The following is a 22,705-nucleotide window of genomic DNA, read 5'->3' as shown; positions in this document are numbered from 1 at the left end:
TAAAATTTAATTAAAAACGTTTGCCTATATGCTGCAGACAGTGTAATAAAGCTCAAACATTTATATTTTTAAATACAAATTTATATTTTTAAATTCATAGGAAATAAGAATAGCATTAATTGGACGACGCAGAGAACGCCTTTGTCACGCCCACATACGACCAGATAGAGGGGGGCAGTGCGATCATGTGAGAACCATATTGCAAGTTGTTCTGTAATTTTACTATCAGATAATCTATTGCTTTTTCACATTAAAAAGTATCCGTCAAGCTCACACAAAGAAACCTGTATTGCAAAATTATATGTTTAAATAAATACACACAATTAACGCAACTTATTTTTCAAATTGATTGGCATGTGGGCTAGAAATGGAACATGGAACACTATTATTTTAATGTATTTACAGAAAAAAGCCCATTTTAAACTCATGATGGAACATAAAACATTATCATTTATGCAAGCAGGAGTCAAATTTCCTACTCAGAAAGTCAGGAGAGCCTCACCATCTCTGAGATGGTTCATAATACTGCAGAATGTGTTCATGTCAACTGCACTGCTAACAATGCTAGCCTGAAAATAACACGGGACACAAAAAGTGGAATTTTGGTTGAATTAGCCATAGAACACTGGCAAATGGTTGTCAAACCAACTGTGTTTAATTTTTGGGATGTTTAATTAAAATGCAACTCAGGTGTCATGTCATTCCCAGTGGTACTTGGAACATAACTTTACATATTACATATATGCTCACATTCAGCATTTAGTCTACTACAGTCTAGCGCCACCTAATTAAGTAAATGAAAAATAGAGACATGGTGAAGTGATAAATCTGAGATGATTTATTGTTCATTCAGGTGACAGTCTGCTTGGTGGAGAGGAGAAATAACCAAACAAAGGCTCTGCCCACATTCACTTCTTTCAACACTTTTTAAGGCATCAGACTCTGACCAATTAAATCATGGAGTCCTTCATCTATTGAGAAGGTCAAAACATTCCAAACATCCTTCACAGTCAAAAGGAAAGAGGTGACAACATTACACAAATACAAATGCCACAGTTTGATAAAAAAGGCTTAAACATTTTACTCTTACATTTTGTACTTTTTTGTGTATGTTTTTGAAAGAGAGAAAAAGGACAACAGATAGGGATAGATAGGGAGAGGCAAAAGAGAGAGAGATAGAAAGAGAGAGATTAATGAGCACTGAAGGGCACTTCAGAACAGATCTGTCCTCATGCAGCCTTGAAACCACACGAGTAAACACAGAGCACAAACATTTACGTAAAACAAACATTTAGCAACATCTCAACAAATGCCTTCATATAGAAAAATATACTAACTTAAGCCTTGACTCTTCTTTCTACTTTACACTTTAATGAACTCCCTGAATCTTCAGCAGCCACAAAAAAAATATTAAAGCAATATACTGCACAAAAAAGAAAATTCCCACTTGAAAGAAAATATCCCTTTGAGATAAATAAAGAAATCCAGCTGCCACAACAATATTCTAAAACATGGCCAAATCATTACAATGCCACCGCTGCACTGTACCAGAACCTTCTGGCTATAATGTACCTGATAGTGACTGATGTGTAGTAAAAAGTACTTTTTTTTTTTTTAAATCTGCCTGTAAAACAAAATGTCATTAGGAGACTCATATCCAGCTAATGTGGATCAATCACCCAATATTTGGTCACACACAGATTTCCAGTTAGAATCAGAGAAAGTTCACATGTCCAGGCATTTCCCACAGATGTGTCCTTTTATAGTACCTGCTGTGAGGCTGGACAAGCTTTATTTACAGAATGCTGGTAAAAAAAAAAAAACTCATTCAACCTGATGAATAACTGTTGCTCATTTTCAGTCAAAATAAGTAAAACTAGAGTGTGTCTCAATTTGGAATTAGAATTCTTTGTATGAATATTATAAGGACATGAAATATCACTTCTGCAGAGATTCATTTGGATGTAATCAAACATACAGTGGCAGATACTTTTGTTTTATGACCATTCTTTATTACAGTTACCAATAACACAATCTAGTTTTATACTGTAGTATGGCCTTTTAAACTGAAAACTCCATGTTACGAAGCAATTCTGCCCTCTTTATATTAAATAAATCTAATTCACTAGGCTGAACCGGATTTTTACCTGCATTCTATAGGGCTTGTCCAATCTAGCAAATGTTGCATTCCACAATTTGTAAAAGCTTATTTCAAGCAAACCAGTCCTAAAAACTAATTAACTGACAAATTGCTGAGTAACACCAGATAATGCTCAGCTTCAACAATCAGATAAAGCTTAAAGATGGAGTAGCAGATATAACCCCTGGTGATTAGGGATTCCTAAAATAATGGCAGCATAGAGTTTGTAAAATGTTCATTACAGCAGGTGAATAGCTGTAATGTTCTCTTAGGTATTTGTATTTATTTTATGACAAGCAATGGCAACATGGGAGCGTGTGAGGATGTGTGTGTGTACAGAATGTGAGTGTGTAACTAAATGAATGTGTGTGTATGTGTACCTGTAGATATATTGGGGAAAGAGAGCATGAATGTCTGTCTATGTATGTGTGTGTGTGTGTGTGTGTGTGCGTGTTATAAAGGGACATGGCTGAACAGGTACGACACTGACTCTCCATTGTGGGTTCGTCTGATTGCCTCTGCCAGGATCATAGAGATGTCAATAACCTGTAAATAGGCAGAGCCAAAATAAAAACACACACATTTAATTTACATTAGGAGAGTTCCCAAGGGCTCAGATTAACAATTGTGTTAACGGTGGTTAACAATTTACACAAAGATTTTTCACAAAAAGGGAAAATTGTTCATATATGGCTATTTGTTGGAGGGCCTAATGTAATTAAAAACCATTTCTGGCTCTTTAAACTGTAAACCTAATATTTAGCAGTTTAACAATCTGAAAACAAAAGTAATTAAAGTTGGGGAAGGTTAAGAGAAGAGTTTTTTTAACTTGCAGTTTTTTTAAATGCAGAATGTTGGAAGAAACAGAAATTCAGGGGAACTGTGGAGATCAAAATGAGAGCTAGAAGACCAAAAAAAACACTATTGGAGGAAACTGATCATATACTGGCAAGAAAAAAAGGCAAATCAAAACATTCCTAATATATTTCCTACTCCACTGTGCAGTCTTAAAAAACCCTTTCCGGTTATCTGTCACAGAACGCAGCATCTAAAGTATTTGGCCACCATCAACAACGATATGTTTGGGGGGGAAAAAAGAAGGTACTGGATTTAATTAAAAGAACACTTTGCCAACTCTGCAGCATAGAGTAGAATTTATTATGCTTTGGGGGTTGGATTATTGCCAGCAGCCATCTCAGTTCTGCACATTGCAGGGAAGAATTGATTTCACTTTCAATTCCAACTTAGAAATTACTTTTACTTTTTATGTAGGAACAGAAAAACATTGCTTTGAGGTTTGCTAAAAATATTGTATATTCAGTTACAGAGATCATGTTTAATATTAAACAACCCATTCATTTTTAAACAAGTTCTGTTTTTTTTTTGTTTTGTCTAGAAAACAATGTGTACAGCTGTAAAGTTTATTTCCATGTGATTGTGTTCTGGAATTTGCAACACAAGGCCATCAGTTCTCCGTCCAGGTGCACTACAGGGTCTCAGTAATTCTGAGTAAACCACAGACCCACTTTATCTTTAATCTCAGGGCATTCTCAGGCTGTTTGGTCTGGGAGAACATCTACACTAAAGAAAACCAAGGCCTCACCACAGAAAGTGCTCAATAGCATGCAAAATAAACATGCTGCAAACTGCAGTACTTCTCAGTCCTGATCTTGGTCCACCACTGGTCTGCATATAGTAGGACTTTCCAGTTCACTGCAATAAAGGCTTAGTATTTCATGTAGAACATCAATATACCGATTCAATACTTATTGCTGATTTACCTTTTTTGATTTGGTGTAACTAACGCTAGAGTTAGTTAGATTTTTATTAGATGTACGAGTAAAGCATTGCTGTGAGGATTTGGCTATTCAGCCATAACAGTTACTCAGGATGTCAAATGGTTACCACTCCGTTTCATCCCCCAACACTACAACTCATCTGTAAAAATACTGGTTGGTGCTTAATCATTCCAGAGAACACAGTTCCACTGATACACAGCTCAATACTGGGGGTTAAGACCCCTCAAGTTGTTTTATGGGCATTTGTTTTTCACAAAAAGCATGAACAAATCACAAGTGGTGTGTCTCAGTGGCTAGCTAGCTTAATTCCACCTTCAATGGTGGAACAAATGGCAGATTGTAAGGTGGAACGGAAAAATAAAATATATTATAAGCTAATAATTATTTCTGAAGACACATAATGCCCTAAAGTTATCTAGTTAAGCAGCAGCTAGGTTGCTGAACTTTTGCACTCCACTGCTATATATCTGTATAGGGTTGACCCATTTCTTCGGGGTAGGATTTCAAAGTCCAAAAGAGAAATGAGATTGGGTCTATATTTTCCCTTTATGAGAAAATCTTCATTGTAGACTAGGCTTAATCCTTAATACTGCAAATCTTGGCCACACCACCCAGCCATATAGTTCTTTACCTGTATCTTGTTGCAGTGTTTGATCTTGTCCTCCTGTGGAATGGTATTGGTGACGACCACAGCCTCAAAGTTGGCATTGTTTATACGAGAGATTGCAGGCCCAGAGAAGATGCCATGGGTCAGAATAGCGTAAACTTTGGTAGCTCCAGCAGAAACCAACCTAATGCAATAGACACACATACACACACACAATATCATCCATCTAAATGAAAAAGTGTTTGGTACTTTTTGGATTTTTTTTTTTATTTAAATAAAGGACAATCAGATTTTATAACTAATTAAAAATTGTTCCAACATATTTGTGAACATGTTTTAGTTGTGAAAAGAATGATTAAAATTAACACATGAACTGAATGTGTCAATAGCTTTGGCTGTAATGACATTACAATTTTGACTTGTAATAAACTGTCAAAACTGGTACACTATTTTAATGTAGTGTAGAATTCCATAGTCCATATAGTGTCAATGCAGATATCTCTAGTTTTAAACTGTTTTTTTGAGTGTGGGTTTGTGTGTGGGTGTCTTTACTTGTCTGCTGCATGGCAGATGGTGCCACAGGTATCGGCCATGTCGTCCACAAGGATGGCCACTCTGTCCTTCACATCACCGACAAGAACCATGCGGTCAACTTCATTTGCCTTCTTTCTCTCTTTATGTATCAGAGCAAAGTCTACGTTCAGACGATCTGCTATGGACGTCACCCTGAAAACACACACATGCACACACCTCAGAAAATGCCATTCAGTACCACATATGCACACAAATATGCATATCTACTTATTTTATTGACACAGTTTGTCAGAAAACATTACAAGAGCCAAACCTGCACACACAATGCATTTACACACACACACACACACCAATGCATTACATTCATAGGTCATATAAAACAAGATAAATATATTTTTTAATATCCATATTTAGGCATTATGTGTGCTGCACTTAACCAAACACAATATCCACACCCTGTTAGTCCAGTCAGAGTGAAGCTATGCTTAGTCAGACAGTGAAACCTTTATAACTATGACTATATTTATAATTTATAATTGCCCAATCAGACAGGTTTTCCCCTGTCTAGACAGACACAGCCAGGCGAGGCCTCTCATTATATAACACTACACTAGCCCTGCATTTCTTAACTTGGTTTACACTGCCCTCAACATTTAGATGGTCCATTTGTCTCCACTTGTTGGGGGAATTTCTAATGCAGTCTTAAGGATTGTACTATTACTTATTCACTGAAGTCATATCGCTTTTATTAATGGACACAAAAGTAAAGTTGGTAGCAGAGATTGTCCAAAGATCTTTGTGACTCCATTTCAAATTTGAAAACAGGAAACATTAAGGTAATATTTTAAACCATTCAATTTAAAGAACGTTATGTAGTAAACATCTATTTTTGTAATCAGACTCCTGACAGAATTCTACTATTTTACTAGTCTTTTTTGCTAATTAGCAAGCAAAAGGCTGAAGTTTAACAACAATAGCTATAACTGTGGTATTTTATCAAGGCTTACAGACAGACACAGTAGTTATTTACAAGTTTTATGCATGCTATGTTCAAACAGTTGCATAGCTAGCTGAGTAGCACACTGAAGCTAACCAAACCAAAGGCGAGCACATTTCAACTAAAAAATGCTCCTCCACTCATACTGTGAGTAGACACTTGTGTAATGCAGGTATGAAGTATGTGCTAAAGGTTAGATAAAATTGCAAGCAGATGTTTAAAACAGCACTGGAAAAGGAGGGTAGGTTTTCTGGAGGAACTAAACATTAACACCACTTTTAATGTAGGTATTGTGACTGTGACATACAGCTCAGTTTATTCGAGTTAAATGGGGTTCTGTTGAAGCATATCCAACCTTACAAACAATCTTACAATAAATGCATTCGTGGGTGGAGCATTGACAGGAAAACATAGCTCGGAAAAGGGCGCTTGTTACTGAATAAAGTGCTAAATATAAGCAGTGAAGAAAACAGCTTTTTAAAGCACACAATGTTAGCCAAGGCCCAAAAACTCAAACTTTCTTAAACCTCACAACTTCACACTGCAGGCCCTTACCCTCCACACCTAAAGGGAACAAAATACATTTTTGTCCACTTTGATTTTACTTAATATCTTAGTAAAATACAATTTTACCATTTGCCTCTTTTCCACCCAAAAAATATAGCAACTCTTTAGTTTTGCATTGGAGCTACACAGTTAACACTGCTAAAAAGTAAAGGAAGCATGTTTGACAAAAGCTTGTTAGCTACATTAGCTTTGTAGCACCAGTGTAAATCTAATGAAGCAAACTTCAGACAACAAACATGTCTTGGCTAACTCATCATCAACTGTATCCTGGGCAAACTTTGTAAATTAGATTGTTTACTATTGTGAACTATTAATTTATTGTTTCCCAGCTGAGTGTTAGTCCAGTTTTTCCTCAACAGCGCATTTTTTCCACTAAACAAAGATTATGATCTCTTTTGCACTGTATCATACAAAGAAAACACAATATTTTTAAAACTGAAATAAGTTATAGATGATTTTGTGAAACCAGGGACAGAGAGATTGGAACTAACAGAAATTAAAGAGAGAGCAAAAGTGAGAGAGCAAGACCAAATGAGAAAGAAGACAGTAAAAGAGGCAAAGAGATAGAGGGGAGAGAGAAGGAGATATTACACACCTCTTGGCTCCGCCTGCATCAGGTGAAACGATAGTGCAGTTCTTCCACTCGTTAATGTTTTCCTTGATCCACTTCAGAACTGCAGGCTCAGCATACAGATTATCCACTGGGATATCAAAAAAACCCTAACACACACAAACACACAACATTGCCTGTCGTAAAGTACTTGATAGTTAAACAAAAGTATGTGTTTTCTGTACAGAATAAAACTCTGAATAAAACAAATTTTTAAAGATCTAAATACAGAATGCAGATAATTGATTTTTTTTTTCTTTTTGCCCTTTCTCTCTTACTATGTTGGTATCATTCTCCCACTCTCTCTTACTTTCTATTCTCTCTTCTTGCTCTCAGTCTGTCTCTGTCCTTTTTTGCTCTGTTGTGTATGTGTGTTTGTGTCTGTACCTGTATCTGAGAGGCATGCAGGTCCATAGTGATAATGTGATCAGCTCCAGCTACTGAAAGCATGTTGGCAACTAACTTGGCAGAGATTGGTGCCCGGCTCTGCAGTGAGCAAAACACACAAACAAACAAACAAACACATTAAAATACAGGTTGCAGATTAACAGTAAAAGGTCTATGTCCCACATTATTCTTTTATGAGAAATTCTACAACATTTTTGTGGTTTTGTGCTTGTTTCTGAGACATTGAGTACTTAATTCCAGTGCAAGTGGTATATTACCACTTTTAGCCCTGAATTAGCTTATATCTGGGTCTTAAAAGCATAAAAAACTGTTCTAATTTATTTTTGCACAATCAACTAAAATATTTTTCTAACCTCATTTCATCTCTTAGAATCAAACAGTACATTTAAATAAAAAAGGGGTGAGTAATACAGCTTATGTTCTTTTCAGCCATGCATGCCAATCTGAGTGCATTCCTTACAAAATGCAGAAAGAGAGATACTGGGACAGAAAACGAAAGAGACATAGACATAAAGAAAGAGAAAGTGTGAGAGAGAGAGAGAGAGAGAGAGAGAGAGAGAGAGAGAGAGAGAAACCAGAGACAAAGACAGAGACAAAGATATGCAAAAAACTGACTTACGACAAAGCAGCCCAGATGGATCCAGTAACATTTAGGTACGAGTACGATGACTTTGGTTGATTAGTACCAACATTAGTGAATGAACACGTGTGTCTTGGTGTGTGGGTTTGTGTTTCTGTATATACAGTGTCTTGCAAAAGTATTCAAAAGTCATCAGATTAGTCAGGATCGGAAACGACACTTGATATTTAGTGATACAGTGGGTTTCCCTGCCCTCCAGATTTTTGTCACACTTAATGTTTGTCACACTTAAATGTTTCAGAACATCAAACCAATTTAAATATTAGTCAAAGACAACACAGGTAAACACAAAATGCTATTTTTAAGTAAAGGTGTTTATTATTAAGGGAGAAAAAAAATCCAAACCTACATGGTCCAGTGTTAAAGCTGCAGGACAATGATCCAAAACACACCAGCAAGTCCACATTTGAATGGCTGAAGAAAAACAAAATGAAGATTTTGGAGTGGCCTAGTCAAAGTCCTGACCTGAATACGATTGAGATGCTGTGGCTTGACCTTAAAAAGGCCGTTCATGCTTGAAAACCCTTCAATGTGGCTGAATTACAACAATTCTGCAAAGATAAGTGGACCAAAATTCCTCCACAATGCTGTAAAAGACTGCAAGATTGCAAGTTGTTTCAAATGCTTGGTTGCAGTTGTTGCTGCTAAGGGTGGCCCGACCAGCTATTAGGTTTAGGGGCAATCACTTTTTTCCACAGGGCCATGTAGGTTTGGATTTTTTTTCTCCCTTAATAATAAACACCTTCATTTAAAATAGCATTTTGTGTTTACCTGTGTCGTCTTTGACTAATATTTAAATTGGTTTGATGTCCTGAAACAAGTGTCACAAACATGCAAAAAATCAGGAAATCAGAAAGGGGCAAAACCTTTTTTCCACCACTGTATGTCCACCAAAAGTAATTGGTAAAAAGAATTAGAAACTTAGTATTAAAGAAAAAAGACCACCTCTGGCTACAATGTTTAAGACCAACAATTACTTTCAAGAAGCTAGGGTTGTATATTGGCAAGAATTTTACTATATGATATGCATATAGTATATATATATACTGTGATGTACTACAACACTGTAAGCAAGGCAATATATTGGACAGTTTAAATCAAATAAAAAAAAAGTCAGACACTACCGTATTTATACAATCTGTACAAAGTACAAAAGAAGTTAAATTTTATGCAATCAATCTTAACTAATGCAACAATGGGATCTAATAACAGAGTGTATCAATGCTATCCAGCATGGTCTGCCACCAATCTTAAAACAAACTATTCATTGTTATTAATTGATACCTTTTGCTAAACAAAATACTGCTATATGATACGAGATCAATGTACAGTATCTACAGTAGCTTCAGGTTGTGGGGATGCATGGTTAAAACATCACAATACAAACCTTCTGCTTGTTCTTTATCTGGGTGAATCTGATGACTTTTAAGGAAGCTGAATACTTTTGTAAGGCACTGTAAGTGTGGGAGCACATGCCTTCAAAGTGGTGTTTGGTTTCGTTAGTAAAAATGCAAGCAGGTTTTCTCACCCCCACCTTATCCTTCTTGTCTTGTCTGGCGTAGGGAAAGCAGGGGATGACCGCAGTCACTCGTGAGGCTGACGCGATCTTACACGCATTGATCATAATCAATAACTCCATCAGGTTATCGTTTATCTCACCACAGCCACTCTGAACAATGTAAACGTCCTCTCCACGCACGCTCTCGCCGATCTCTACACTGCGCGCACATACACACACACGCACACAAACACACACACACAGAAAACACAACATGCTTGTCAACAAGCACTGATCATTGATTATTCCTCATTGATAACTGATCACCAATTGTAAACCTTTTTCTAATCAAATAAGATTAGTTCTTGGTATGTGGACTACTAATGTTTCTAATGTAAAATTAGAAAAAAAAAAGTTTTCTACACTGCGATGACATATTTGACTCTAAATGTCAACTACAAATAAACACACCACCACTAACCTACCCCTACCAGCAGCCACTGCCAACAGCAGGATATTTTAAGGAGCTGAATGCACTCTCTCTCTCACTCGTACACACTTAGCTAGCTAGCTAACCTATATTTACCAATTATTCATGCTGTCTTTCTACCATTGTTGGGTTACAATGCAGTCGTGGTGCTCATTTAATATTATATATATTATTGTATTATATTATTATGTTAATATAATAGCAAAAATACCTCTTGTCTGAAATATCTGCCAGCCATAAATCATCAGAACTCCTCTAATATCACATGGCTTTAGCTACAGCTAATATTATACTGCAGTGGTGGCTTATTATTTCCTGCAACAGCCCTCCAATTTAGACTTCAGTATTATAACTACAGCAGCGAGATAAGCTGCCCACATGAAAACACGGCATATAACGGTCAGTGATAGGGCTTCAGCCCTCTTGAGTGGAAAGCAGCCAAACAGCCCAAACATGGGGCATTAGAAATAGCATTATCGAGTTTAGCACACCGGGCCGCCGGGAAATGTAGTCCTCCGACTCTGCGTTTCCACAGAGCGGGACGGCGCACCGCACCGCAAAAAACTACAAACTCAAAACGAAAACAGTCGCGTGGTGTGGCGCCGTTGGCCATGTGGTAAAATTAAATGACCGTGCCGTTTTCTGCTACAAAAACACGCTCCGCTCGAAGACGCGGGCTGCTCACCATGTTTCCTGATTGCTGAACTTCTTGGTGACAACTTTCCCCAGCTCCTGCCCCAGCCGGTCAGCGATCTTCTGAGACAGGTCTGGATGCGAACTGCCGCTGAAAATCTTGATGTTAGGCATTCTTGGCTGTTCCAGGGCGTCTATCTTGGCTGAGAGGAGCTGCCGTGCTGAAGAAACCCGCAGTAATTAAGCAGTGAGATTGGAGCGGCTGTAAACACCGCGCTGCCACTAAAACACACCGAGAGCCCTGTCCGTCCCCGAGACCAGCTCGTGCTCCGTATCCCCTGGCAGCAGTTCCACAGCAACTCGCCAGTAGTCACCAGATCTCGCGAGAAAACGAGCGACGTCATTCTGCACAACGCTCTAAAATATTATATTATATTATATATTATGTTACATTATATTATCAATATTTTGTAATCGCCACTCCGTTTACAGATAGATCTTTACCTTGTATAACAATTTTTAATAGCCTTATTTATTTTCTATTCTTCCGTGTTTTAATTTATGTCCATCTTATAATCACTGATATAAGACCTTTATGATAACCAGGGCGTCACTAGCCCTTAAGGGGGTGAGCACCCTTAAAATGTGTCCCAGCACCCCTAAATGTGAAAGCAAAAATCATTGGTTGTTTGGGTCAGCAGGTGCATTAATTTGGGCACCCTTGTCGTTTTATTGATATAAATACCTTTAGCACTAATTATTGGAAAACAAAGTTTGTTTGGTAAGCTCCTTGACCCTTGACCAACATACACAGGTGAATCCAAGTATGAAATAGGTTTAATTTTTTTTCTTCTTTTTGCATCTTCTCTAAAAAGTGTCCACATAGGATCCTCAAATGACCTAAAAAAAACAAGAAACAAGAAAAATCTCAGATAATCACAGGAGAAGGATGGTGAGAACAGTTTTAGACAACCCACAGATCAGCTCCAAAGACCTACATCATCATCTTAGTGCAGATGGAGTCACTGTGCATCGTTCATCTATACAACGCACTTTGCACAAGGAGAGGCTGTATGGGAGAGTAATGCAGAAGAAGCCTTTTCTGAGCACAAACAGAGTTGCTATAGGTATGCTAAAGCTAAAGCACATTTGAACAAGCCAGCTTCATTTTGGAATAAGGTTCTGTGGACTGATAAAACTAAAACTGAGTTATTTGGAGGGTGGTTTGCATGGTGGAAAAAGAACACAGCATTCAAAGATAAACACTTTACTGCTACTTAAATTTGGTGGTTCCAGCATGCAGTGGGGCTGTGTGGTCAGTGCAGGTACTGGGAATCTTGTTAAAGCATGGATTCCAGTCAAAATCAGCAGATTATTGAGAACAATGTTGAAGAATCAGTGATAAAGTTGAAGTTGCACCGGGGCTGGATACTTTAACAAGGCAAAGACTAAACACTAAACACTGCAAAACTGGAGATGTTTTATAATGAAGAATTGCCCAAAATACCTTCAACCAGAAGCCAGACTTTCATTGGAAGCTATAGAAAGCGTTTAGAGGCTGTTATTTCTGCAAAAGGATCTACTAAATGTTGATGTAATTTTTCTGTTGGGTGCCCAAATTTATGCACCTGCCTAGTTTTGCTTAAAGAATTATTGCACAAATTCTGTGAATCCTATAAACTTCATAAATTCCTCTGCTATATGACATATTTAACTAAAATTGCAGATCTGAACAATTAATGATTTATGAATGTATAAATGTTTTCATGTGTTGAACTGAATGCTAAAATTTGAGGGGGGTTCAGCGGGCTGCAGTCAGTGGGACAGATATTCTGGCTGGGCTAGTGTCTCAGTTCTGGACTTCTCTCTGTTACACTATTTATACATTCAACCCAGCCCCAGTAGAGCAGTGGTTCCACCCCAAATAAATAAACAACAATATCACCACAGCTAGTTAATGGAGAGCCCGGCCACTAATTCGTCTCTCCCCCGTTTTATCAGAAAATCCCTGCAAACCGCCAGAGGGAGCCCGCGAGTCACAAATTAAAACAAACCAAAACACTGCATCTTCCCCACACTTACTATTCTATGCGTTTTTTTCTGAAAGGCGGGACTTTCTCCTTGAATCGGCACCATGATTGGCGTTAAGTGATTTTCCATTTACACAGCGATCAGTGGCCTCATTAATCAATTATTATTATTATTATTTTTATAAAATATGGGACATTTACGGGAAGATACTAATACGGGAGGACGGCGGGAAAGAGGGGTAAAATACGGTTGTTTCTCGGCCAAAACGGGAGACTTGACAAGTATGGGCTAGTGGGACACAAGTAATCTGTTACATATAATATTAATATCTGCACAGTTTTTATTTTGCCACTTTTTTGGTATCACAAGAATAATTGATGAAAAAAATAATAAAATAAAATGAAAAGGTAATTTGGTAGAGTGGCTATACAGACCAAAGGAGGCCTTCAAACCATCTCTGCTTCAAACAGAATATCTATAGGGGTTCAGAGCATCTTTAAAACAATAGGTATTGGGGCTTTTATTTTCAGGGATGAGATGACGTATGTTCACTATTTAACAATATTAGCCTAGAATCATGCATTGTAAATTAAAGAAGCATGTCAAAACCAAACACGTCCTTATGAACTGTCTAGGGTAATGTCATTGATTTTCACAGAACTACTCTTTAAAAAAATCTCTTCTTCAGCTGAAATACAACACTAACTGACAACCATAATTCTGAAACACCACAAAATGAAATGCTGCCAGCAAATTTTACACACCATTGTATTATGAACAGAAACATTTTATTGATACTTACAACAACACTAAGGACACTCATATCTCTGCCTTCATAACCAGACACATAACCATGACACAGAACCTCTAAATTGCAACTGAAATACATTTTTATTCATAAAAGTTAATGAGAGGAACATACTTACAGACAAGTATATTTGTTACAGACATCTTCAATGACTTGAGGAGCACATTCTGAGGACTAAACAACATATGTACGGAAAAGAACCACATTTTTTTGAACAATTGACTTGAGAGTTCATAGATTGTTGCCAGGAGATTGCTCAGTTGCATGTCTGTTTTCTTTATCTATTTTTCAGCTTCAAACATTTTTTGACAAAGTATGTTTTTTATAATAATCTGCAGCCTTTGGACTTACATAAAAAAAATTATCTTTATCACTTTGAGTAATTTACGTTCTAATGTGTGTTTCACACTCACACTGGCATATAACACAAAACCAAAAGAAAAAATATATATTTAATTAAAATTCAAGACTGTCTGGGCTGAGACTTTATGTACAGTTGGCGATACAAAGGTCATAATATCAAACATATGTTTAGAACCATGCTGTAGACAATTTTAGCACTTTCCTTACAACGTCAAGCAGGGATGAAATCCCTAGTAACTTGCTATTTGCTACTTTAAAAAATTGTTAAAACTAGCCATGTTACCATACAATATAATTGTAATGTGAGGCCATCTGAGGTACACTGCATATTACTTGGTTACATATGATTAATGATAAACACATGTCCTCATATTAGATTTTCATATTTTACATATGTTGCAAAAAACATTATGGTAATTCCCATGTACATTACAATAGGCCTCATGCTGTAAATACAATAGGCACTGACCAGTCAGGTATGTCACAGTGTGTTCATGGGGTTGTTCATTTTCTTTTGCTTAATACATTGTTTTGTTCGCACAAGACGTATGTGTTAAAAAGTAGTATAACAAGGCCTAAAGTGTTTAAATGATGAAAATATTAGCTATTAGTGTTTTAGTGTTCTCATTTGCATAATAGACATTTAACCATTTAACTCACCACTAAACAGATCAAGTGATATAGATTTAATTTGCCACACTCTGCTCTGGCCTATTTGAGATTGTAATGTTTGACGCGCTGATGCCGTTGGAGATTACCCATTTGGGTAAAATGCTTCCCACAGTAAAAACACTGATGCGGTTTCTCTCTAGTGTGAATGCGCTTGTGTTGTCTAAGATTGGCTTTTTCTGTAAAACACTTTCCACAATGTTGGCAGTAAAACTGTTTCTGTCCTTTGTGAATGCAGGGGTGTTGTTGAAGACTACAGAGTTCTGCAAAATTATTTCCACACACGGCGCAGCAGTACGACTTCTCTCCTGTATGAGTGCGTCGATGCTGTTGGAGATTGCTCAGCTGCTTAAACGTCTTCCCGCACGCAGAGCAGTGGTACGGCTTCTCTCCAGTGTGAGTGCGGTAGTGTATCTGTAGATGGATCTTCTGAGTAAATCTTTTACCGCAGTCTGAGCAAGAAAATGGTCTCTCTCCTGTGTGAATGCGCTCATGTTGTTGGAGAGTACTCTGCTGAGTAAAAGTCTTCCCGCACAACGAGCAGTAAAACGGCTTCTCTCCTGAGTGAATGCGCTCGTGTGTTTTGAGGTTACCTTGGTCTCTAAACCTCTTCCCACAGTGTGAGCAGTAAAAAGGTTTCTCCCCAGTGTGAACACGCTGGTGTATTTGGAGATGACTCTGATAAGGAAAACATTTATCACACTGTGAGCAGTAAAACAGCTTCTGTCCTGTGTGAGTGCGCTTGTGTATTTGGAAATGACGTCGACATGTAAAACTCATCCTACACTGCATGCAGTGGTAAGTTTTCTTCCGCTCTTCCTTCTGCATTCTCTTGTGAATTGGTTCAGAAGCTCCAGAACACTGTGATCTGTGATGTATATTAGTCACTGATATCAAGTTTCTATCTCACTCCACACTATCTTCTAAAGTGTTTGTGAATGTAAACGTGAGCTGGACACACAGACCACAGCAAGTAAAAGAGCTGTTTATTTCTGAGGAAGAAAAAGAGAAAGAATAGTTAAAAGAAGGCATAAAATGCTGCATCACTATGACACTGGTTTGGTAACTGTGTCCCAAGCTTCTTTTATTTAATTCCTGATCATATAAAAGTAGATATTACTAAAATATGCTGCTAAATATGGTTAATTATGTATTATTAGCAGCAGCAGTCGAAGTAGTAGTAGTAGTAGTAGTAGTAAAGGAACAATGACTGTTTTGAAAAGAAAATCAATCCAGTATAAACTAATGTCGTACAGCGAAATTTGAAGAGGAAAAAAAAAAAAAACAGTATGAGGTTTTAACATCTGTTTTAAAACTCTCCTCAGTGGTTTTCCATTCACAATATAAACCATATTTAGACAAAATTACATTTACAAAGTGTTGTGTGGTAATTCTCTTTTCCACAGGAGCTCCTTCCACATTCTCACAGCCTCCTAAATTATTGTTTACCATTATTGTACCATTTCTAATACATTTATTTTTATAATAATTATAATATTTAGAATAAAGTGAAATAACATTCTGCACAATACCTTCCCATGTGTTTATAATTTTACTAAATGTACAGCTATTGAAAAGAACGGTTCCTTTTGCTCCAAACATCTAGAAAAACTGGAACATTTTTTTATGTTGCTATTCCGATTTTTTTGGGAATGATCCAGACAGATTATTTTTTTTTTACATTAAAGTGGATTACTGGGCTGATAAAAAAATTAATGTAAATTTAAGCCATTTAGGGAGTCTCTTAATTGTCTTGCCAACAAAAAAGCTGTTTTCACTTTAATTTGTTATTTGATTAATGAACTGTGTTGTTAATGTAAATGTTCTATATAATTTGTTAAACGTGTTATGAATTTTACTTTAACTCATTCATCTTTAAGTCTTCCTTGTTTATATTATGTTATACTATATTATTAGGAGGCTATTATGTTGTGTTTTTGAAAATTATTAAGAAAGGTTTTGGGCAGATAACAGAGGTAACAGATTTGACTCCACTGAAGAATTTCATACGAGGCTGAAGTTGGTTTGATATTCGCAGCTCCAGATTCGTTTGGCTCGATATTCGCAGCCTCGTATTCCCCGGCTGAAGTTGGTTTGATATTCGCAGCTGCCGCTTCACTGAACCACCGTGAACTAAAGGGAGCGTTCACAAACACCCGCTGTTTATATTAAACACCTCACAGATCAACACTGAAGGAGATAGAATGAAGTAAAGCAGTACATCTGTTTATTAACAATGTAAATATACAATATATTATTAAATATAATTTTGTATATTGTAAAATATTTATTTTAATTACTGAATTTATAATTATATATTACAATAAATAATTAAATATATATTTAACAAAATTATATTTTAAAAGCCATTGCGCTCAAAAAATATGAGGCAGATGTTCAAGTGTGATTTTGAAGAACTTTTTCATGTTGGGCCAGAACAAATACACATGATCTGAAGAGTACTAGTCTTCTTCTTTAAGGAAAACCTGGAAGTAGCCTGGCCCAAGCTGATTTTATACTTTAAAATGAACTGGCAACATAGCATACCAATCCATAATGCACAATTTTTTTATGTAAAGCTGATGTTCTAGTGTAATTTTGAAGGACTTTTTCATCTTGGGCCAGACCAAATACACATGATCTGAAGAGTACTAGTCTTCTTCTTTAAGGAAAACCTGGAATTAGCCTGGCCCAAGCTGATTTTATACTTTAAAATGAACTGGCAACATGGTATAACGAGCCATTTTGCACAAAAAAGCCACTGTTCCAGTACAAGTTTGAAGAATTTTTTAATCTTGGGCCAGAACAAATACACATGATCTGAAGAGAACTAGTCTTCTACTTTAAGGAAAACCTGGAATTAGCCTGGCCCAAGCTGATTTTATACTTTAAAATGAACTGGCAACATGGCATACCGATCCATAAGGCAGAAAAAAGTTTAATTTAAAGCTGATGTTCAGGTGTGATTTTCAAGGACTTTTTCATGTTGGGCCAGACCAAATACACATGATCTGAAGAGTACTAGTCTTCTACTTTAAGAAAAACCTGGAAATAGCCTGGCCCAAGCTGATTTTATACTTTAAAATGAACTGGCAACATGGAATAACGATCCATAATGCACAATTGTTTTTATGTAAAGCTGATGTTCTAGTGTGATTTTGAAGGACTTTTTCATCTTGGGCCAGACCAAATACACATGATCTGAAGAGTACTAGTCTTCTACTTTAAGGAAAACCTGGAATTAGCCTGGCCCGAGCTGATTTTATACTTTAAAATGAACTGGCAACATGGAATACCGATCCATAATGCACAAAGAAATTTTCATCTTGGGCCAGACCAAATACACATGATCTGAAGAGAACTAATTTTGGGATTTGCCTGGCCCGAGCTGATTTTAGACTGCACAATTAATTGGCAACATGGCAGCACAAAAAAAAATATTATTTAAAGCTGATATTCCAGTATGATTTTGGATTTTTTTTTCAGACCAAATACACATCAGATGAAGAGTTCTGGTATTCTCAAAATCAATGCTTTATATTCATTATTTCTGTGCAAAATGGCTTTCATGTCATGTTGCCAATTCATTTTAAAGGATAAAATCAGCTCGGGCCAGGCTAATTCCAAGTTTTCCTTAAAGTAGAAGACTAGTTCTCTTCAGATCATGTGTATTTGTTCTGGCCCAAGATTAAAGAATTCTTCAAACTTGTACTGGAACAGTGGCTTTTTTGTGCAAAATGGCTCGTTATACCATGTTGCCAGTTCATTTTAAAGTATAAAATCAGCTCGGGCCAGGCTAATTCCAGGTTTTCCTTAAAGTAAAAGACTAGTTCTCTTCAGATCATGAGTATTTGTTCTGGCCCAAGATTAAAAAGTCCTTCAAAATCACACTAGAACATCAGCTTTATATTCAATTTCTTTGTGCATTATGGATCGTTATTCCATGTTGCCAGTTCATTTTAAAGTATAAAATAAGCTTGGGCCAGGCTAATTCCAGGCTTTCCTTAAAGTAGAAGACTAGTACTCTTCAGATCATGTGTATTTGTTCTGGCCCAAGATTAAAAAGTCCTTCAAAATCACATTAGAACATCAGCTTTATATTCAATTTCTTTGTGCATTATGGATCGTTATTCCATGTTGCCAGTTCATTTTAAAGTATAAAATCAGCTCGGGCCAGGCTAATTCCAGGCTTTCCTTAAAGTAGAAGACTAGTTCTCTTCAGATCATGTGTATTTGGTCTGGGCCAAGATTAAAAAGTCCTTCAAAATCACACTAGAACATCAGCTTTACATAAAAAAATTGTGCATTATGGATCGGTATTCCATGTTGCCAGTTCATTTTAAAGTATAAAATCAGCTTGGGCCAGGCTATTTCCAGGTTTTCCTTAAAGTAGAAGACTAGTTCTCTTCAGATCATGTGTATTTGTTCTGGCCCAAGATTAAAAAATTCTTCAAAATTGTACTGGAACAGTGGCTTTTTTGTGCAAAATGGCTCGTTATACCATGTTGCCAATTCATTTTAAAGTATAAAATCAGCTTGGGCCAGGCTAATTCCAGGTTTTTCTTAAAGTAGAAGACTAGTTCTCTTCAGATCATGTGTATTTGGTCTGGCCCAAGATTAAAAAGTCCTTGAAAATCATACTAGAACATCAGCTTTATATTCAATTTCTTTGTGCATTATGGATCGGTATTCCATGTTGCCAGTTCATTTTAAAGTATAAAATCAGCTTGGGCCAAGCTATTTCCAGGTTTTCCTTAAAGTAGAAGACTAGTTCTCTTCAGATCATGTGTATTTGGTCTGGCCCAAGATTAAAGAGTCCTTGAAAATCACACTAGAACATCAGCTTTATATTCAATTTCTTTGTGCATTATGGATCGGTATTCCATGTTGCCAGTTCATTTTAAAGTATAAAATCAGCTTGGGCCAAGCTATTTCCAGGTTTTCCTTAAAGTAGAAGACTAGTTCTCTTCAGATCATGTGTAGCTGGTCTGGCCCAAGATTAAAAAGTCCTTCAAAATCACACTAGAACATCAGCTTTATATTCAATTTCTTTGTGCATTATGGATCGGTATTCCATGTTGCCAGTTCATTTTAAAGTATAAAATCAGCTCGGGCCAGGCTAATTCCAGGTTTTCCTTAAAGTAGAAGACTAGTTCTCTTCAGATCATGTGTATTTGGTCTGGCCCAAGATTAAAAAGTCCTTCAAAATCACACTAGAACATCAGCTTTATATTCAATTTCTTTGTGCATTATGGATCGTTATTCCATGTTGCCAGTTCATTTTAAAGTATAAAATCAGCTTGGGCCAGGCTATTTCCAGGTTTTCCTTAAAGTAGAAGACTAGTTCTCTTCAGATCATGTGTATTTGGTCTGGCCCAATATGAAAAAGTCCTTCAAAATCACACTGGAACATCAGCTTTACATAAAAAAAATTGTGCATTATGGATCGGTATGCTATGTTGCCAGTTCATTTTAAAGTATAAAATCAGCTTGGGCCAGGCTACTTCCAGGTTTTTCTTAAAGAAGAAGACTAGTACTCTTCAGATCATGTGTATTTGTTCTGGCCCAACATGAAAAAGTTCTTCAAAATCACACTTGAACATCTGCCTCATATTTTTTGAGCGCAATGGCTTTTAAAATATAATTTTATTAAATATATATTTAATTATTTATTGTAATATATAATTATGAATTCAGTAATTAAAATAAATATTTTACAATATACAAAATTATATTTAATAATATATTGTATATTTACATTGTTAATAAACAACTGTACTGCTTTTCTTCATTCTATCTCCTTCAGTGTTGATCTGTGAGGTGTTTAATATAAACAGCGGGTGTTTGTGAACGCTCCCTTTAGTTCACGGTGGTTCAGTGAAGCGGCAGCTGCGAATATCAAACCAACTTCAGCCGGGGAATACGAGGCTGCGAATATCGAGCCAAACGAATCTGGAGCTGCGAATATCAAACCAACTTCAGCCTCGTGAATTTCATTGGGTTAACTTTATAACAGTGTTTTTGAGAATGGCGGACTGTTCCCCCAGTTCTAGAATAATCCGTGGCTAACCGTGTTTTATTTCTCTAATCTACACAGTATAAATGGTGAGCAGTAGTTTCTGTGGGGTAGCTACAGTACAAAATGCGCACCGTTCATCGAGTTTATTGTTGAGCTGAAAGCCGATAGACACAGAGGACCCATAAGAACTATTTCTCTAGATTTCCCTCAGTGCTGTTAACTCACAAAATCACCTCCACTTACCTCAACAGGATCCAACCGGCCCATTAAACCACCTTTACACACACTTTTCACCTCGAATATCCGCCACCATCTCCTAATAAAAGCGACAAATTCACAGATTACAGATAAAAATCACGCCTCACACACAAATACAAAACACACGTATCCTCGGGTACATCTCACTGTGAGCTCCGTACAGAAACCACGAACAACCGTTCCGACCCAGACTCCTCCTCTCTCTCCCCTATGAGCGCGGTCAGATCTAACTAGTGTCTAGCAGTGTGCCATATTGTATCGTACTCAATAATATCGCCAATATTTTGGAATATCGTGAACAATATTATATCCTTAAATATCGTGCCATATCACCCACCCCTAATTATCACATCGGGGTACTTCCTTATTACTGTTTTTAGCAAAAATAATAAATAAATAAATCACACTTCTCATTTCCCATTTTACAGCTCTGGAAAAAAATAAGAGACTACTTAAAAATTATTAGTTTCTTTGGTTTTACCAAATTACAAAACCTCTAATCAAGAGGAAGATGGATGATCACAAGCCATCAAACCAAACTGAATTGCTTAAATGTTTGCAACAGGAATGGCATAAAGTTATCCAAAAACACTGTGTAAGATGTATAAAAAACTGTGATTAAAAATTAGGGTTATTACACACAAATATTGATTTCTAAACTCTTAAAACTTAAAAAGAATATGAACCTGTTTTCTTTGCGCTATTTGAGTTCTGAAAGCTCTGAATCTTTTTTCAGTAATTTCAGCCATTTCTCTTTTTCTGCCAATAAATGCTCAAAATGACAATATTTGCTCTCAGAAGAATTCATCTCAGTGAATTCCATTGTGGTTTTGTGATTGGATTTCATCTGATAAGTCCAGAAATTTACTCTAACAAAGTGGAAGCGAAGTGAATGGGAACAAAAGCAACTTTAGTATGTGTTTACACAAAAGCATTTTACAAAAACTAGGTGGCATTCAGAAACCCCAAAAGTTGCTTCTTTTTCCTACCGATCCTCCTCCTCTCCATGACCTAGAAACTGATTTCCTGACGCCATCTTGCCACCTGAAAATGTTTTCTTTTGTAACAAAGTAAAATCTACAGTTCACTGTTCTGTGATATTTATTCAAATTGGACAGAAGGGACTGTTTTATTTCAAATGAAACCTTTTACAAAATAAAACCATACAATACAATAAAAACACCATAAATAATATTTAAAATATTCTAAAAATACCTAAATCAATATTTAAAATAATATTCTAAATCTATACCTCCAAAAACATAAATCTTTAACTACAAGGCATTAAACTGGGAAGCACCATTACAATGAAAATTGAGGACAATGATCCAGAGCATTTTTCTGAAGCCAGACAGAAATGGGTTCCTGCCATAAAGCCTTTCCAGCAGCAACTATAAAATGTGTGTGCATATTTGTTTAATCATCCATTAACAGAAGTTGCACAAAACAATGTTTGCACAACAATGGATAAACAAGTGTAAGTAACATAGAGAATAACAAACCAACTTTCCTGTAGTAGACTATGATTTTGATTGAATCTGAGTGTGTTTTCACATTCCCATGGAGTTTATACCATGTGAGCAGCAGGTTTAAAGGAATGTCAGGTGAGGCTGTCAAGCAATCAGAATAACAGC

At 36.6% G+C, this 22,705-nt stretch overlaps 2 protein-coding genes across 3 annotated transcripts; both read right to left on the bottom strand.

The window, feature by feature from the left end:
- Positions 1-815: 815 nt before the first annotated feature.
- Positions 816-11,288, bottom strand: prps1a (phosphoribosyl pyrophosphate synthetase 1A). Of its 2 annotated transcripts, none has more exons than XM_007257518.4 (7): positions 10,976-11,288; positions 9,837-10,020; positions 7,642-7,740; positions 7,240-7,364; positions 5,099-5,272; positions 4,571-4,730; positions 816-2,686 (listed from the first exon to the last, which is right to left on the bottom strand). In XM_007257518.4, exons 1-7 carry the CDS (start codon positions 11,095-11,097, stop codon positions 2,594-2,596), a joined length of 957 nt encoding a protein of 318 aa, XP_007257580.1. In that variant the 5' UTR covers positions 11,098-11,288; the 3' UTR covers positions 816-2,593. The 2 variants fall into 2 exon arrangements, with proteins under 2 accessions (XP_007257580.1, XP_007257579.1); XM_007257517.4 differs by having other exon boundaries at positions 9,831-10,020; positions 10,976-11,287.
- Positions 11,289-13,720: 2,432 nt separating this feature from the next.
- LOC125800711 (gastrula zinc finger protein XlCGF67.1-like) lies at positions 13,721-21,234 on the bottom strand. The gene is made up of 2 exons (XM_049476495.1): positions 21,057-21,234; positions 13,721-15,786 (listed from the first exon to the last, which is right to left on the bottom strand). The coding sequence occupies exon 2, from the start codon at positions 15,620-15,622 to the stop codon at positions 14,837-14,839; it is 786 nt and encodes a 261-aa protein (XP_049332452.1). The 5' UTR covers positions 15,623-15,786; positions 21,057-21,234; the 3' UTR covers positions 13,721-14,836.
- Between the last annotated feature and the right edge of the window lie 1,471 nt (positions 21,235-22,705).

This window comes from Astyanax mexicanus, chromosome 1 (assembly GCF_023375975.1).
Source record: "Astyanax mexicanus isolate ESR-SI-001 chromosome 1, AstMex3_surface, whole genome shotgun sequence".
Taxonomy (NCBI): Eukaryota; Metazoa; Chordata; class Actinopteri; order Characiformes; family Acestrorhamphidae; genus Astyanax; species Astyanax mexicanus.
Note: the sequence above shows the minus strand (reverse complement) of the source record. Positions and strands in the feature narration are given on the sequence as shown.

Excerpts from the sequence above, each read along its gene's own strand:
- LOC125800711 (XM_049476495.1), bottom strand. The coding sequence starts at position 15,622 with ATGCAGAAGGAAGAGCGGAAGAAAACTTACCACTGCATGCAGTGTAGG.
- prps1a (XM_007257517.4), bottom strand. The coding sequence starts at position 11,097 with ATGCCTAACATCAAGATTTTCAGCGGCAGTTCGCATCCAGACCTGTCT. Across the intron at positions 7,365-7,641 it reads TGCATGCCTCTCAGATACAG|GGTTTTTTTGATATCCCAGT; the intron begins GTACAGACACAA and ends TGTGTGTGTTAG. Across the intron at positions 2,687-4,570 it reads AACACTGCAACAAGATACAG|GTTATTGACATCTCTATGAT; the intron begins GTAAAGAACTAT and ends GCCTATTTACAG.